Raw genomic sequence first — 18,671 nt, 5'->3', positions numbered from 1 at the left:
AGAAGGGTATAGTAAAGGAAGTACAATGTGCAGGCAGGGCAGCAGTGGGTTGTTTCTTCATCAGGAGTCCTCAAAATGGTCCAGGCTCAAGCCTGTGTAGACATGCCCATGCCTCAGAGACAGTGCACATGCAGTAAAACAAGAGGACACAACTGGATGTGGCGACCGCCTTGACTTAGGAACTCCCTGTGGAGTTTTTTTTTTTTTTTAATCTCTTGTAACTGTCCCATGGGCATAGTGTCCAGTATTTCAGCAAGGAACATGCCTTGCTAGAAGAGTCTCCATGTTTAGCCCTAAACTTCCTGCCAGGTAATAATTGTCATTTGCTCTCCTCTAGGCCTGAGTCATTTCACCAATCAGGGGGCAGTTTTTTTTTTTACCATAAGCAGGGTTGCTTGGTAACACAGTCTGATGCTCCACCTTCCCTGTTTCCAGGGAAACAGAACATGAAAGTTAACCCAAGGTCAAATGTGTTCACAGAGGAGAAAGGGTTTGGTTAACTATTTATTAACAAGTAAAGTCCATGTCCTTTAGCCTTTATTTTTTATTTCAGTAAAGACAGGTAAGTGAAAGCTGGTTTTGCCTCACTCCTGTATGGGAGACCAGGGGTCTGATTTGAGTCAAAATATCAGTCTTTCCACCTCTCCTTAACCCCTTCCCCGCCAATGGCTTCTTTGTCATTCTTCTGAGAAAGGGCAGAAAAAAGTCATAGAAAGAAGGATAGTCATTAACCAATTCAAAGAAAATAACTAAAAAACCATCAGAGCCCTTTCTGAATCTGACTGACCACTTTCAGTGGCTCATTTAACTAGGCAGGGTTCCTCTGAATTGGGGGTAATGGAAACAATTTGTTTAAACTCCTGAGCTGATAAACCTCTTGGTGAATTTTCTGAGCTCTTCTATCTCAGAAAAAAGGCATCCCCTTCCTGGCCTACATTTATTCAGAAGAAGCTATTTTGAGGGTGTAAGTTGGTATAAATCTATGTCCACCTGGGCCGCAGTAGACTAGAACCCCATCCCTCATTGTCTTCCCTAGATCAAGGACACCTTCCTGAGGACTTACACGGACGCCATGCAGAATTACAATGGCAACGATGAGAGGAGCCGGGCGGTGGACCACGTGCAGCGCAGTGTAAGTTCCAGCAAGGAAGTGGGGCTTGCAACTGCCTGCGAGGTTGGGGGACTTGTGGGCTGCCGGTGACACTGGACCGGCAGTGTTTGCGGTTGATCCCCACTCCCCACCTCTTGGCTCACTTCCCTTTCCAAGAGTGGACATCCATACTTGTTCAGGGTCCAGTGATCCAGGTAATTAGTATCAAGGAGCACTCCTATCTGGTTTGCTTTGCAGCTGTAAGGATGTGAGCATCCCAAGGAGAGCAGAGCTAGTTTGCCCTTAAAATTGCCATATGTAAAATAGATAACCAATGGGAATTTGCTGCATGACTCAGGGAACTCAAACAGGGGGTCTGAAATAACCTAGAGGGTGCAGTGAGATGGGAGGTGGGAGGGACGTTCAAGAGGGAGGGGACATATGTATACTTATGGCTGATTCAAGTTGGTGTTTGGCAGAAATCAACACAATTCTGTAAAGCAATTGTTGTTCAGTCACTCAGTTGTGTCTGACTCTTTGCAACCCCATGGACTGCAGCATGCCAGGCCTCTCTGTCCATCACCAACTCCCAGAACCTGCCCAAACTCATGTCCATTGAGTCGGTGATGCCATGCAACCATCTCAGCCTCTCTTGTCCCCTTCTCCTCCTGCCTTCAATCTTTCCCAGCATCAGGGTCTTTTCTAATCAGTCAGCTCTTCGCCTCAGGTGGCCAAAGTATTGGAGCTTCAACATCAGCATCAGTAAAGCAATTATCCTTCAATTAAAAAATAAATTAAAAAAACATCTTAAGCCTTGGAAAGGAGGTAGGCACTCAGTGTAGAACCACCTTACTTTGAGTTGCCTCCCTAAGACCAGCCTTCTGGAAATGGTGTCTTGAGGCTGGGCAGAGAACTCAGTTGAGCTGCATTCGTGGGCTTGGGGGCTACAGTGGGCATGGGGTGGGGAGATCTCAGAGAAACTGGGGATCTGGCACGCATGTGAATGGCTTAGGCTGAGTGGTGATCTTTACAGGGGATATGAGGAAAGTAGGTGTCCCATCAGGATCACTTAGAGAAGTTCTTATTTTTTATGTTTCTGGTTATTTATTTTGGTAGGATTTCAAATCTACCCAGAAAAATTGCAAGGATAGTACAAGGAGCTGAACACCTTTTACCCAAATTCACCAACTGATGATATGTTTTGCTCCATGTGCTTCCCTATCTTCTGTGTCAGCAGTTGGCATATCTTTGCTGTAAAGGGTCAAGCAGGAATTATTTTAGGCTTTGAAGGCCATGCAGCCCATCACAGCCACTCACTTCTGCTTTTGGAGCACGAAAGCCTCCCCAGACAACATGTAACACATAGGCATGTCTGTGTCCCAATAAAACTTGATTTATAAGACCAGGTAGCTGGGGGGTTGTGGTTTACCCACACCAGCTCTCTTCCTCCATGTGCATCTTTTTCTGCTCAAAACCACTTATGTACCTGTTAGTGCAGATCCTGGGGGACAGCTTTGTAAAAGATTTTTGTCTCAGCTCCCTATCGACCATCTCGATTCAGTTGATCTCTATATCAGTCTCTTTAGCAGTGCCCAGTCACACGCTAGCTCATTTTGGTGCTTAGCCAGGCCAGAGAGCAGCTCTTTGGCTTTGTGGAGGTCATAAGGAAACCAACATGACATATCATCTAGAACTCACTTCCTTCGCTGAGTTCACACGGGCTGGTCAGTAAGTAGAATTGTTAGCGGCGTTTCAGCACATCTTGGCTCATCAAAGCTGTGCCTGTCGCCGCAGAGCCTGGGCCCATGTTTTTCTTTTAAAAGCTGCAAGGCGCTAAGTGCGGAGACCACAGTGCCTTTGATGTGCCACCCTTAATTCTTTTCCTTTCCCTGTTAACAGCTGAGCTGCTGTGGCGTGCAGAACTATACCAACTGGAGCCCCAGCCCCTACTTCCTGGAGCACGGCATCCCCCCGAGCTGCTGCATGAATGACACCGATTGCAACCCCCAGGATCTGCACAACCTGACTGTCGCCGCCACTAAAGTGAACCAGAAGGTACTCGCTCCCTCTCGGCCCCAATGGGACTCAGTGGTGAACATCTGCAGAGGGCTTTTTTTGTCTCTGTGACATGATGACAAATAGGTTAGAAATGGTCATCTTGGAGAGAGTCAAGAATCTTCCTCTGTGGTTCTTTCTGGGCAGGGAGAGGCCCTGGGCGCCCCACTTCTGAAGGAGAAAGCTGTGCCTCTGCTCGCCTCGCATTCCTGTCCCTCAGCAAGACTCTCCGAGGCATAGTTAGGAAGGGTTTGCAAGTGGTTCCTGTTAACCCTGATGCTGATGTCAGGGAACACTGCCTTTCTTCTTTCTGGGTGTCTGTCTTCTGCTTAATATACCTTCAAAACATGAAATTGTTCCCAGCTGGGTGCCAGTCCTCAGCGGAAAGAGGGAGTCGAGTTGACAGACAGCATGTGGTTCTGCAAGGGGGGGGCTTGATTTTAGGGACGTCACTGCTATAGGAAAAGAAATCAACGACTTCAATTCAGCTCACTGTCAACATCCTGACTCCTAAAGAAATTAGAGAGAGGAAAAAGCTGTCTAAGAGAAATCTGAAAGTTAGTACATAGTAGAAATGAGGGAAATGAAATTTAGGTAGTCAGAGGAAAAGGAAAATCAATTCTGTATTCCATTCTGAGGACATGGTACAGCTGTGAGGACCATCTCTGTTTTTAAAGATTTAGAGAAATGCCATATAGAAAATATGTTTTGGTGAAACAAAAGGGAGAAAAACCCTACTGTTGAGTTTATCCATGGTTATGCCACCATCAGGTAAAGCTTTTCTTTTCTTACTAAGGTCAAGTGAAGATCTTCAAAATCCTATGGGATCTGGGCCAACTACTGAATAATTCACAGAAAATAGCCATCCTTTCAGGATTTGAATGTAGAAAGATAGTTTCTATAATTTACCCATGTAATGTCGATACCTGTAGCAGAAGTGCTACAAGGTATTGTTGCCATTCTAGAAGCTCAATTTGTCATTCTGGGCTTATTACTTTCTGTCGGTGTGGTGAGGTAAGATGTTCCGTACAGACAGCTGCTTGTCTGAGCTAAGAGGACATCTGTTCTGACTGGAATTTTTGAGGCTTTCCTCACCTCTTGACAGTGAGGTGACTCCTGGTTTCTTCCTGGACGCCTCCACTAATCACCTATCTGTCATTATGCTGCCATTGTATGCAGTGCTGAGCCGACCCGGCCCTCAGTGGATGCTCCAATGTATAAAAGACAAGATGTGCTTTATGGCCATGAGATATTGGTACAGCAGAGCCTCAGGAGATCCTTTGGAGATACAGCAGTCATCACTCTTGAGAAAAGCCTTTTTTAAAAAAAAATTTCACTCAAACTACTTCTTTTGTGAAAGTTGAGGACTTCGAAGTCAGGACCACAGGGCTGGCATCAGACTGCAGTTAAGTTCTGTCTCAGCCACTTGCTGGTCGTGTGATCTTGATCAAGTTACTGCAGCCTTGCTTTTCTCATCTGTAAAATGGAGAGAATAATTCTTGCCCCTTAGGGTTGATAGGATTGAATGAGATAAAGTGTCTAAAGCACAGTTCATGGTAGAGAGTAAGGATAAGAACATTTTAACTGTCATGTTAAATGGTAGCTGTGGTGTCAATGTCATGACAATGACAGTGACATCTATCTTGCACTCTACCACACTGTGCCTTTCATTAGAAATGATGTAGCAGGTCCTCGGAGCCAGGGTCTTTTGTTTGTATTCAAAAGCAAGTTTAGAGGCAGCTTCTATAGTGCATCTCTCTAATCCTGACAGTGATTTCCAGAAAGAAAGATTGGGGAGCATTTTTTTCACTCTACTGACAACCTACAAACTGACCTCGCTCTCAGCACCATCCCCCCAATCCTACTTTACATTTTCCTGAACATCTCAAGATACCTCGAAGAGGTACTTTTCCCTCACTTCCTGTTTACTCTCCTATCTGGCTCCCTCTCTGGAGAAAAGTGAGTGACAACTGAAATTGGCCTAGTTTAAGTTTCATTAGGTATTCTCATTGAATGCCCAGCTGAACTTTGAACTTCTCAGACAAATTACTTCCCAGGTCTGAGTCTCTTGACACCTTATCTATAAGAGGTAGGCGAGGGACCTCCCTGGTGGTCCAGTGGTTAAGAATCTGCCTTCCAATGCAGGACACAGGCATTTGATCCCTGGTTGGGGAACTGAGAGAAACTAAGATCCCACGTGCCATGGGGCATCTAAGCCTGCACATCACAGCTAAAGACCATGTGCCGCAATGAAGCCAATGGTGCCAAATAAACATATAAATATTTTTTTAAAGGCGATGCATATGGGGTGGGACAGTCTTGTCCAAATCACTGGAAGAGAGCAAGCAAAAGGTGAGAACAGTTAAGCAGGATATTTACTGTTTTGAGGACAGTTTTGGTTTTGCTACACATGATGATGAAATGTCCACAGGTTCAGTTAGCTAATAGCACTGACCAAGCCCCTCCCACCTAGGAATTCCTTGACAGTTTTTAAAGCCTCCAGGGCAAGAGGAAGACAGAAAGTTATTCTGAGATGCCTCCTCCCAGAGCCTACCTGGTAGCAGCTGTCTACTCTTGCTACCGAAATGCCTTTTACTTCCAGGTGTTTCCCATCAGAGACCCTGTTGATTTAGACTTGCTGAGAGGCTGAGCAAATTACCTGTGCTGTTTCTGGGTGTTTCTTAGGACACTTAGCAGGTCTCTGTGGCTGGATCTCACACTGGACAACCAGGCTTTCATTTTAAGACATGAAATGAGATCGTTATGGACAGATAAGATCGTGGTTTCCCGGAGAATTTAAGGTGGAAGGCAAACATGCACCGGGGTTGTAGGATCAAAGCAGTTTGGGCAGAGCTAGGCCAAGTCCTGGGAACTGGGCTTGTGGGTCCACAGAGTGAATGACAAGAAAAAACTGGAGACAGAAAGCATTTACTGCAACCTGGGTCTTGTATTGTTTAAACAACAAAGAAGCTAATCACATTCATCTTCTCATCTTAACTAACTCTCTTACTGCTATAATTTAATTGGTTCTTTCTTTGGAGTGAAAAGTAGTGGGGGAACTTAGAGAAGAGTGCTTCTCCAACTTTAATGGACATGTGAAACATCTAGAGGTATTGTTAACATTCGTGAAAAGTTGTTAAAAATGAGTGACCCCAGGATCTGATTCTGATTCAGTAGGTCTGGAGTGAGGCCTCAGATTCTGCATTTCTAACAAATTCCCCAGGAATACTGCTGCTGCTCATAGAAAACCCCACTTTGAGGAGCCAGATTTAAAAGGAATGATTTTGCCACAGTTGTGCTAATGCAAAGCCCTTACTTCATTTTTCTGGTTTCTCTTACCGGTTGGAATGGGCTTATCAAAAATAATGTAACTGACTGAATGGAGAAGAAATCATACTTTCAGTTCAGTTCAGTCGCTCAGTCGTGTCCGACTCTTTGCGACCACATGAATTGCAGCACGCCAGGCCTCCCTGTCCACCACCAACTTCCGGAGTTTACTCAAACCCATGTCCATCGAGTTGGTGATGCCATCCAGCCATCTCATCCTCTGTCATCCCCTTCTCCTCCTGCCCCCAATCCTTCCCAGCATTAGGGTCTTTTCCAATGAGTCACCTCTTCGCATGAGGTGGCCAAAGTATTGGAGTTTCAGCTTCAGCATCAGTCCTTCCAATGAACACCAGGACTGATCTCCTTTAGGATGGACTGGTTAGATCTTCTTGCAGTCCACGGGACTTTCAAGAGTCTTCTCCAACTCCACAGTTCAAAAGCATCAATTTTTCGGCGCTCAGCTTTCTTTATAGTCCAACTCTCACATCCATACATGACTACTGCAAAAACCGTAGCCTTGACTAGATGGACCTTTGTTGGCAAAGTAATGTCTCTGCTTTAAAATATGCTGTCTAGGTTGATCATAACTTTCCTTCCAAGGAAAACATATTCACCTTATGTGTAGAACTGAAGTTCACAGAAAAAAACAAAACAAAACTCTATTCTAAAAACAAACCTTTTCCAAAATATTTTGCAGAGTAAGAAAATAGACCACTTGACTTCTCTCTGGTTTCTATTATTGGGCTTGTGCTTCTATATTTTGAGCTCATGTAACACTGGTGGTCTGAACTTCATCTCCCCACCTCCCCCACATCACTGTGGGGAGGAGATACAGCAGTGAACAATGACCAGCACAGAAAAACACTATCTTAGCTGTTGCCATTTGAGAAAGTGCTATTAGTGCTATTATGAATAGAATATCTACCTCTCTTTTTGCTTTGACTTCTTCTTAACCTGAACCAACCTCCTTTCTGATACCTATTGGAAAAGAGTGCTATGTATAATTTCATTAGTAGAAATGAAATTAGTGAGCAAGCTTCTCTTACAAAGAGAGAATCACAGTTTGAAACTTCCCATGAGCAACAATACACTTCCTTTGCCCCTCCTGCCCCTGCCCTGGCCTTCAAATTTGCACCAGGTAACTGAGGAGCATAGTTTATTCATTGCATTGAAAACATGTGTCAAAGCACTGCTGCTAAAGAAATGCATCTTTCTTTGCAAACAGAATATGAGTGCATAAAATATCACTTACTAGAAGATACAGCATTGGTGGGATTTTCCTAGGCTCCGTGAGAAATGTTAAACCATTACATTTTGAATTTAAAAATGGGAGTTATGTTTTTCATTGTTCTTGTTCTTCAGATGTTATTACAATTCAGTGGGCCTTTCTTGATAAACTACAATCCTCTTCACCCTGCTTTTGAAATGAATGTCTTGATTTTTCATGGGCTTCATGCATTCAAGTTTGAAGCCCTTTTCTAGAGAACTGGAAAAAGACCACGTTTTCCAAAGCTGAATACATCACTTCAGAAGTCTTGGTTGATTTGGCCCAGTTCCAGAAAAAATCAAAATCATATCATTTGTTTTAAAGAAATTGAATTATATCCATTTTAAACTAAACAATTGAAATTGGTAAAATTGGTGTTGGTTTTAATCACAACATGGGCTCTGCCTGCAATGCAGGAGACCCAGGTTCAATCCCTGGGTCAGGAAGAGCCCCTGGAGCAGGAAATGGCAAACCACTCTAGTACTCTTGCCTGGAGAATCCCATGGACAGAGGAGCCTGGCAGGCTACAGTCCATAGAGTTGCAAAAGAGTTGGACACGACTGAGCACAACACAGCTGGGGAATGCAGCAGCTTAATCACAACATGTAGAGATTTCACAGGATGGTAAAGGGACACTCATTTCATTTTATGAATGAGGTTATTGACAGGGAAAGTGACTTGTTCAAGGTCACATAGTAAATCTGTGAAAAAGTGACTCTAGAACATAGGTTTTTCCCTACTAAAAAAAAAGTAGCAATCTTTGTATGAAGAACCCTAAAGTGCCATAAAGTTGGCAGGCATTCAACCACCTCCTTCTAACCAGATTTTACTTTATCTGCGATTTTGTCATTTGTTGTGAAAATGCTAGTAACTGCTTATCATGCTGAGCTTTCCTGATCAAGGATGCAGGATAGTTTTTCATCTGTTCAAATCTGCCTCTGGATCCCTACAGCGTTGGTCTCATAGATCTTACAGCCTTCTTGTTCAATTTCATCCTATGATGGAAACATTAGTGAATGAAAGCGTATATCTTGGATTTGCTTTTAGATACTCCAGCCAGGGGATGAGTTTTGAAGCAATTGAAGTGAAACAAGACTGACCATATGTTCATTGTGATGTTAGAGGCAGGGTCACTTGGGAGTTTGTTGTACCACTCTCTGTTCCTCTTGTTTGTTTGAAATTTTTCATTGTATTTGTGAAATGAAGATTGGGATGTATGTGTGAGTGTGGCAAGATAACCCAGGCCCATTTGGCCTGGATAAAACATGTCTCTGAGACTGTGTCTCTTGTGTTTTCAGGGTTGTTATGATCTGGTGACCAGTTTCATGGAGACCAACATGGGAATCATCGCTGGAGTGGCTTTTGGGATTGCATTCTCCCAGGTAATCCTGTGGTCGGGTCTAGCCTTTCCTCTGTTTCCTGCTCACTTTTCCTGGTCTGCAGATTCTCTGGCGGCCTCCCTGTGCCTGGGGAAAGGCTGATGGATGGGGTCAGAACTCCTTGCTCATTAGTCCTCAGGTCATCTGTTTATTGATTTTCCTTTTTCAACTTAAATGAAGTTTTGCCATCGAGGGAATATCGGTTACAGTTCAACTAATGACTAGCTCCAGAAAAACAACTCGTTTCTTCTGTAGGTCAAATGGAGGTTAGCTGAACAAAGTGCTGCCTTAATTGGAGCATAAACAACTCCAAACATCAAATGGCTGGTTTGGATTTGAGGGGAGAGGGGAGAGGCTCTTTTCCTGGTTGACCTGTCCCTTTTTGATTTCTTAGTTCCTGGGAATTGTGAATGAGATCTCGTCCTTAAAAAAAAACACCAAAAACGTAGCCAACTTCATCTTGTGATCATTATTTTGATCTGAAGGTCTGATTGTTGTTTCTTAAGAGGAAACTGAATTTGTATATAGAAAATGTTATATCCCTTTATCTCCACTTGGCCTCCAGAAAAGAATGAGAGAAGAAATTAAGCAAACTAAGCAGGCCACATATACTCAAGAATGGAACATGATTAAGCGAAATCCAAAATTTTGCCCACTTCCACCAGGCAGTGTGTTGTCCCATGGGCTTCTGATCTCCCAGTCAAATGATAGAGCATATATACCTAACATCAACAACAAAAAAATATAATGCAGAATTTTTTCAGATGAACAGATCATTTTTTCCAACAAAGCCCAGTTAATGTCACCTCAGTCATGTTGCCATGGCTCTGGTTTTACCTGCCTGAATTCTACGTCAGCCCTCCCAGACTATAATTACTATCCCCCTGCCCCCGCAGTCCCCAGACTTCTTTCCTTCTTGCCGAACCAATACAGATACACTTTAATCCTATTTAAATTTGTTCCTAAAACTTCGCTATTGAAATATGGCATGTACAGAAAAGTGCAGACATTGTAAGTATACAGCTTAATAAGTTATCACAAGATGAGCCTATCTGTATACTTACCATCAAGGAATAGCACATTAGCCTGGCAGTTTTTGCATATGGAGGGCCTGGCCTGAGGTAAATCGAACAGTTTTTCTGTGCTGCCTAGGAGAAACCCTTGATGCGGGGCTCACTGACTTGGCTCTGTGGCCCTGTGGGCAGTGAGAGAGGGAAGCCCCAAGGAAGCCTGAAACAGACTCTCTCCACAGAGACTTTAGGTCTCATCAAGGTACTCCAGAGTCGTTGGGATAAAAAAAACAAACCCAAAGCCCAGGAGCATCACAGAGGCAGTAGCATTCACCCACGTGGCTGGTCAAGTGCAGAGATTTGAGATCTGCCGTGTTCACCTTGGGGCAGGGAGAGGAATGGCCATGGGTGGCTCTTGGTAGTCAGATGCACTGAGAGCTGCAGCTTTGAATGGTGCCAGGAGCCTCAGGGAACCTGGAAGCTAACGCAGGCTTCCAGATGCCAGTAGATCCAGGGCCTCTCTGGGACCATGGTGGCCACTTAGCAGATGCCTGTTCAAGAAGAACCAGCCCTCCTGATCCTGGTCACTGACCTGGCACCAAAGCTTCAGCCACACGTGTTCAGAAATTTTAGGACAAGTGTCATAGTGACACTTAGCAAATAAATGTTGGCTAAATCAATCATATTGGCCTATGTCTTGAGCTTCCAGTAATAAAACGAACTTTGCTGAGTAGAGGCCACAGGGAGATCAAAGTAGGTAGGAAAGAATAGAACCCCCGCCCCCTGACTGCTCACTTGCCCCCACCTTCTCCTTACCCTTCTCCTCAGCTGCTCTCATGACATCCATGCTGTCCTTGGTTGGAACAAACCAGTCTTGCATACCTTTTGTCTTAGAAATTAAACAGAAGTGTGGTATAATGTACCTAAATGTGGTATAGTGGACAAGCTGAAGTCTAGCCTTTTAATAGACTTGTGAGTGCTCGGTCCCCTGTTAACTAACTTAGCTAACTTAAAGACCTTGAGTGCTGGTTTTGGACAGTAGGGGTTTGGCAGGCATTAACTACTTCTCTCCATAAATTCCCAGGTGCCTTTACCCTCTCAAGGCAAAGCCTGTTTGTCCAGACTTGATGGGCAGGTCCCGCTGCCCTGTTAATTTATAGCAGGTAGTTGAGTGTGTTTTGATAGGGTACCTCCTCCCTTGCATCTTTGGCAGCTACTCTTTTATTCGAGGGGGCTTGGGGATGGAACACACAGACACACACACAGACACACAGACACAGACACACACACATACACACACACACACACACACACACACACACACCATCGCCTCCCTCACCCCTAACATGAACTGGAAGCCAAGCATCCAAGTCCAGACACTGGTATTACTTTGTGATACTGCGTTGGAACTTGGTTTTTAGCACTTCTGTCTCTGATGTAATCAGTTTCACTAGACTTGGAAACTGTTAGACTGGATTAATTCCCCCAAAGCACAGAATGTTACAGTCCTGAGTAAGGATAGGAGAGCTGTTTTCCAGAAGGGAGAGTTGAGTGGCTTGCTTGAGGTTGGGTGACTAGTGTAGATCCACTACAATTCTGATGATCTCATCTGGTCCACGGCATTCAACATTTAGGCCAAATATAACCCTTGTTCTTGACTTACATAGCACCTAAATGGAAGGCAGTTTGTGCCTTTATAATGAAAGTGTTTGAGTCTGTGAAATTGCAAGGAGAAAGGTACTCATCAAAAAATACCCATCCCTGTCCTGCCCAACCCTCTCCTCTGCAGGGCCTCCTCCAGGGCCCACAGGCTGCTGCCACGATTTGTTATGGACCAGGGGTTCTTTTCCAGGACTTGTTTATCTTTTCTGTATCTAGGACAAGACAAAGCTGTCAGTAGCCTCGATGAGACATGGCCAAATAAGGCTAACAGAATTTTTGCCTCTTCCCCTACTGTTTTCAGGCTCTGAAACAGTCCCTAAAAGTATTTATATGGTTTTGTTTTAAATCGGATTCCTTGGCATGTTCCTAAAGATGGGCAAGTTTTATTTACTTTCCCAGTTAGGCCATCAACATAAAATCTCTACAGGCATTATGAAAAGTGAAAGTGTTAGCTGTTCAGTTGTGTCCAACTCTTTGGGACCCGATGGACTATAGGCCACCAGACTCCTCTGTCCATGGAATTTCCCAGGCAAGCATACTGGAGTGGGTACCCATTCCCTTCTCCAGGAGATCTTTCCGACCCAGGGATTGAACCCAGGTCTCCTGCATTGCAGGCAGATTCTTTACTATTTGAGCCACCAGGGGAAGAATTGAGAAGATTGAAATTTTAGACCTAGTGTTAAGCAAGTTGTCTTTTATAGCTTTGTTACCTGGCCTCTCTTTGCCCCTCAGGGATTAGGGACTGGCCCATTTGGTGGCCACGGTGATTGCAGGGGAAGATAACCCCTGCCCCATTGCCTCTGACAGCCCTGGTCTTGGTTGAGCTAGACTCCACCCTCTCTCAGTCCCTCTCCCCTACCCCTTGGCCTCCACCCTGTTCCTGGGGATCTGCAGAACCCCACTGATGCGATCCCTGTTACTGGAGCTCTCTTTGTGGGAAAGCTTCGATAAGGCTAGAGTCGGCCTTCTGTAAGTCTAGGGCCTTTTTTCTCTCCTTCCCTCTGTAGCTTCTCAGTTCGTGAAGGTCCTCCCAGAGGCTTTCGTGACCCAAAAGAAAGCAGAATATAGTACAGACAAGGCTGAGTGGTAGAAATAAAATGTTACTTCCAACAATTAGACGAAGGCTAATTACAAAGTCTTTTAGATGACCAAATACCAGTAATCTGATCTCAAACTCCCTAGGCTGTATGGGATTTGGCATTTCACCAGCCAGGAGGAGAGGGAGAGGTGACTCTGGATCTCCGTCCTGAGGGCTTTTTAGCAGAAGAGGCAAGCTCTCCTCTTCCTGTCTCTCTCTCTGGGGTTTAAAGCAGAAGTTTGTCCCTGTGCCCACATACTCCAGCCTTAACACATCAGCCCCAGAGCATACCTCTGTTCTTGAGGAATTTACATATATTTAACCTAAAGAAAGGTTTCATCTAAATAAGAATGAATTTTTCTATCTACAGAATAGTTGGGTCTAGTGGCAAGCGTTTGGTCCTGATTCAGACTGAGGAAGAGCCTGTGTGTTTACCTTTAATAGGCTTTCAGTTACGTACCTAGAAATAATCTGTTAATAAATGGTATTAAGTATAGCATGTTCCCCCCTCCCCACTTTCCTTTAATTTGGTGATAAAGGGAAATGAGAGATCAAAGTTCTCTCTCAAATATGATGAAACACTATAGCAAATGTGAAATCAGTAACCCTGCAAATAATTCAGAACACCCACCATATCCCAGATTCTAGTTTTTCTTGCACCAGAATTAACTAGAATAAAAGCCAATATATGTAAACTACTGTTCTCACAAAGCTTGTATATACCCCAGCTCAGGACTTTTTTAAGGAACAATTTCTTAGTAGATGTTAAAAAATAATTTTTAAAAATTGTTTAAAAATCTTCTCCTATGGACAAACAGAAGAAGGTATGTTCTTGCCCTAGAAATACAAAATACAGTTTGAAAGCAAATAGCTTTTATTTTTACTTATATTTTTAAAGTTATTATTTCTGTGAGAAAGTCTGACCAGTGCTTTAAAAATGATACTGTTTCTGTTTGGGGGTAAAAAGGTGGAGGGACACACTATATTCCCCTGAAAACAGGCATTTTAGATACAAGAAATATTGATACATACTACAGAATGTTTTGGCTGTGTGGCTTATGAACTGCCATGGGGGCCGAGAGCACTGCAAACCACTGAATACAGGAGCGTTGCAAATTGTAAAGTGGCATGGTGACTACTGTAAGTGCTAAAACATACAGGAGGTCAGTGAAAAACAAACCTGAAGTGCTAATAAGCTTTACAAAGAAAGGAGTGTCTAGGAACTTGAGATCAAATAAAGACGTGCCCACTGAAAGCCCTCTCCCTGAAGTTTGCAATGTAAGGCAGGAAGGGAGCCCTGGTGGTGAGAGGCAGAGGAGTTATTCTGGAGAGGAAAGGGTCTAGGCTAGAAAGGGGGCTCTTCTTGGTTAGAAGAAGAGGGTGGAGCCATAAACTCTGTGTGGGCTTCCTGTATGGTTTGAGGGGGGTTCTTTAACCTCTCCTGAATCTGGGTGTTCATTGGAGGGACTGATGTTGAAGCTGAAACTCCAATACTTTGGCCACCTGATGTGGAGAGCTGACTCATTTGAAAAGACCCTGATGCTGGGAAAGATTGAGGACAGGAGGAGAAGGGGACGACAGAGGATGAGATGGTTGGATGGCATCACCGACACAATGGACATGGGTTTGGGTAAACTCTGGGAGTTGGTGATGGACAGGGAGGCCTGGCGTGCTGTGGTTCATGAGGTCTCAAAAAGTCGGACACAACTGAGTGACTGGACTGAACTGAACTGAACCCATTTACTTATCTGGAAAATTGGGATGGTAGTACTGCCCAGGTGTGTAGTAGGGATTAAATAACTCGGTATTCCCAAGTGTTCAGTGTGCCTCTGGTTTTTGGCTGACATCTGATTTTTGAGAGTATCTAAAGTGTGATCTGGTGTATGTTGGTCCTGAAAAATAGCAGATGTAATGAAAAGAGAAAAACTATATGGTTCAAAATCCTTGTACTTATGGAGAGAATTTTATTTTCTCATTTGGCACAATATTCTGGTAGCTCAGAGGGAAGGAATCTTTCTGCAATGCAGGAGACCTGGGTTTGATCCCTGGGTCAGGAAGATCCCCTGGAGAAGGAAATGGCAGCCCACTCCAGTATTCTTGCCTGGAGAATCCCCATGGACAGAGGAGCCTGGTTGGCTACAGTCCATGTGGTTGCAAAGAGTCAGACATGACTGACAACTAACACTTTTCTGGAGGTTACAGCCATGGTTACTTTGGCCACTTGGTATAGGCACAGTACTGTGTATTTTGTGGCACAAAATGATGGCCAGAGCCTTGGTAGGAAATGAGTCCAATAAGATGGTGACTTTTCCTTACCTGACAGAGGTTATAATCTGCAGGTTTCATAGCACAATTTCCATTTGATAAAGGAAAAGAAGAATCTGGAATTTGACCAAGAGAGGTAATCAGGTGGGCTGCAGCCTGCAGGGTTGAGCAGAGAGGAAGAAGAACAGAGTTCAGGTGTTGCCTTGATCAATAGTAGGACCCAATGTGTAATCTGTAAGATAAGGGTGACCAGATAGACTGGGTGAGTGGTTCTGTCACCTAGAAGCCTGGTTAAAACATCAGTGTCTGGGCCCCACTCCTAGATGATGCTGATTTGGCTGGTCCTGGGGCCACAGAAGTGTATGAAAGTCACTAAGTTATGTCCAACTCTTTGCGACCCCGTGGACTATACAGTCCATGGAATTCTGCAGGCCAGAATACTGGAGTGGGTAGCCATTCCCTTCTCCAGGGGATCTTCCCAACCCAGGGATTGAATCTGGGTCTCCTGAATTGCAAGCGGATTCTTTACCAGCTGAGCCACCAGGGAAGTTATACTAGACTTTATACTAGACATTATACTAGACTGTCTCTCAAGGTCATTGCCACCTCTGAACCAATAACACATGGCCAATTGCTTAAGAAGAAGCGACCCTCACCTGGCCAAGAGAAGCTGTAGACATTCAGACTCAAGTGCACAGTCAGAGTCCCGTCCAAAAAGTGCTTATCTTCCTGAGTCAGGAATGAGAACTGTGGTCTTCAGTGAGCAGAACAGATACAGTGAAGTAACAGCTTTTTATCAGATTCACTTGTGTTGGAAGTTAAGTCAAAGCACAAAGTAGGTAGGAGACTGGGAAGGTGGATATTGGTTGTGCTGAAAACCCAGGGGGTAGACATTGGGTGTGCTGCTGCTGCTAAGTCACTTCAGTTGTGTCCGACTCTGTGTGACCCCATAGACGGCAGCCCACCAGGCTCCTCCGTCCCTGGGATTCTCCAGGCAAGAACACTGGAGTGGGTTGCCATTTCCTTCTCCAATGCAACAAAGTGAAAAGTGAAAGTGAAGTTGCTCAGTCGTGTCCGACGTTCTCGACCCCATGGACTGTAGCCAATTAGGCTCCTCCGTCCATGGGGTGTAGATGGGCCCATTTAGGCCTAAAATATCTACATGATTTAGAGATAAAGAGAAGTTCAAACCCACCCCCCACCCCACCTCACAAACCATGACTTACTTCATGACTTACTTACTTGGCAAACTCTCCAAGTCCAGAATAGCACCCCATTGTCTCAGGGAAAGAACTATTATCTTGTCAGCCAGGTATGACTGGAGTATCAGCCTATGCTGAGACAGCTTCCCAATGCATGTGGTTATGGTTCTAAATTCAATTCTGATATTCAATTCTACCATACTAATGCCAGGTAGTTACTACTACCTTGCTGTAGTAACTTAATTTTTTTCATTATGCTCAGAACATAGGAACACATTTTAATATTACTTACGTCAAAAGTCATTTTTCAATGGCCAGAGTGAGCTAGAACTGTAACCTTATGGCCAGTTCAAGACTTTCTAGCTGTCCTCCACCGGCACTTAGACTTCCTGTCTTCACTCCCACTACTGAAATCAGGCTTGACTGTTTTTCCTAGTGCCCTTTCCCCACTCATGTACAAAAGCCCTCAGCCGATAAAAATTATATCTGGGTGGAGGGGGGCAGGTCAAAGAAATGTGTTACCTCAGTGACTTGCGAGCCTGTTGTCTTTTTCCTTCTGCCCACAGCTGATTGGCATGCTGCTGGCCTGCTGTTTGTCCCGGTTCATCACGGCCAACCAGTATGAGATGGTGTAAGGAGGTGAGTGGCGGTGGGGAGGGCTCTCCCTTTGGGGCCTGGACTCCCCCCTTCAAAGGGATGAGGGTACTGCTTGGTCACTTCACTCCTTGTTCTGGGTGGCACTTGGCCATGTGCCAAAGCCTCATTTCTCTGGTGCTGGGCAAGAGATGTGATTATTGCTATCGTGGCAAACATCAAAATGTTCTCTTCTACTTGTTACCTTAAGTCCTTATTAATGGTGAGTCATTTACGTGTTTTAATTTCTCTCTTAGTCTTTCAAGAATGACGGAATAAGAGACCTGTTTGCAAAAGGAACTGCAGCAATCTTTGAAAGACTTCCAAAGAATGTTAGAGCACAGTACATCATACACCCGTCCTAACCCCCACCCAACCCTGCGAGCAACTGCAACTGACGCTCCCACACAGCCTCTGCTCCACCTTTCAGCCTGCATCATGCGTAGCGTTCCATTTTGTGAAGCCCTGTTGTGCCAGAGTGTAGCCAGGTTCCCTGCATCTAGTCCTAGGGGACCCCACCCAAGGCCCTGTGCGTGCCAGCTCCTCCATCTGTACTTGGTCCAACTGCAGCTCATTGTAGGTGACTGGTTCTCCACACCATCACTGGCCCTGCTGGGCCCTGCATGTAGTGTGGGAGGCTCCTGTTAGCCCTTGATCATGATTGATAAACGCTGCACACCCCCTAGATATAGATAAGCAGATAGCTATCAGTTCTTTTGGCTTAATCTCCTTTGGTTGGGTTTTCCCTTTTACTAAGGCTCTTTCCTACCTTCTTCAGGCTGCCTAGGGCATGTAATACTTTGTAATTGTCCTTGAGGAGAAAAGGGCATGTGTCATGCACAGAGGAGATTATCGAGCTTTGGGTGGCCTCCTTGCTCCTTGCTGTTACATGCCTGGGAACGTATAGAGGGTTTAGTGCGCCTGTATAACCCTGTTACAAAGCTGTATTGTTGCTTCCTGTGAAGGAAATAATGACTTCTGTTTTTCCCCAGTTAATTGCTATTGTGTTATTTTACTTCTTTCTATATTTTTTCTTTGCATTGACATTACAGACATCGAGGACCTCATCAAAATCAATTTAAAAATGAGTGTGAAGGGGGAACAAAAGTCAAGATATTTTTAAAAGATCTTAAAAAAATGCCTCTGTCTCGCATGCCAACAAGAATGCATTGATATTGTGAACATTTGTGATACATGTATTAATAAATAGTCATTACAAATTACTGTGTTCTGGTCTTGTTCTTAAAGTTTTTAAACACATTTCTATTCCATTTTGTTCCATAGGACAGGGGTCCTCAACGCTCGGGATCTAATGCCTGATGATCTGAGGTGGAGGCTGATGTAATGATAATAGAAATAAAGTATGCAATAAATGTAATGTGTTTGAATCATCCCAAAACCATCCCCCCCGCCTTCCCCCTAGTCTGTGGAAAAACTGTCTTCCATGAAATTAGTCCCTGGTATGAAAAAGGTTGGGGACTACTACCATAGCGGATTGGAGGTGGACCACCCTACACACTGACACATCCTCCCCTACAAGCTCCAACTCCACTAAATAGCACTAAACAGTATAAAAATTGAAGGGGTAGATTTTTTCTTAATGGACATTCCAGGAACTTGAATCATTTATCATAAACAGGATGTATTGTTGGCTGCAAAAATAAAATCTTCATATTTCAGGCTAGAAACAGAAAGATTTCAGA

General features: G+C 44.3%; 1 protein-coding gene across 1 annotated transcript in view; it reads left to right on the top strand.

Moving 5' to 3' along the window:
• Positions 1-18,188, top strand: part of TSPAN7 (tetraspanin 7) — a 127,403-nt gene extending 109,215 nt beyond the window's left edge. The window contains exons 4-8 of the mRNA XM_043895691.1: positions 1,037-1,132; positions 2,990-3,145; positions 9,038-9,121; positions 16,902-16,974; positions 17,226-18,188. Coding sequence (XP_043751626.1) covers positions 1,037-1,132; positions 2,990-3,145; positions 9,038-9,121; positions 16,902-16,970 — 405 coding nt within the window. The 3' untranslated portion in view covers positions 16,971-16,974; positions 17,226-18,188. The remainder of the gene's footprint in view (positions 1-1,036; positions 1,133-2,989; positions 3,146-9,037; positions 9,122-16,901; positions 16,975-17,225) is intronic.
• Positions 18,189-18,671: the final 483 nt, after the last annotated feature.

This window comes from Cervus elaphus, chromosome X (genome assembly GCF_910594005.1).
Source record: "Cervus elaphus chromosome X, mCerEla1.1, whole genome shotgun sequence".
In the NCBI taxonomy this organism is placed as follows: Eukaryota; Metazoa; Chordata; class Mammalia; order Artiodactyla; family Cervidae; genus Cervus; species Cervus elaphus.
Note: the sequence above shows the minus strand (reverse complement) of the source record. Positions and strands in the feature narration are given on the sequence as shown.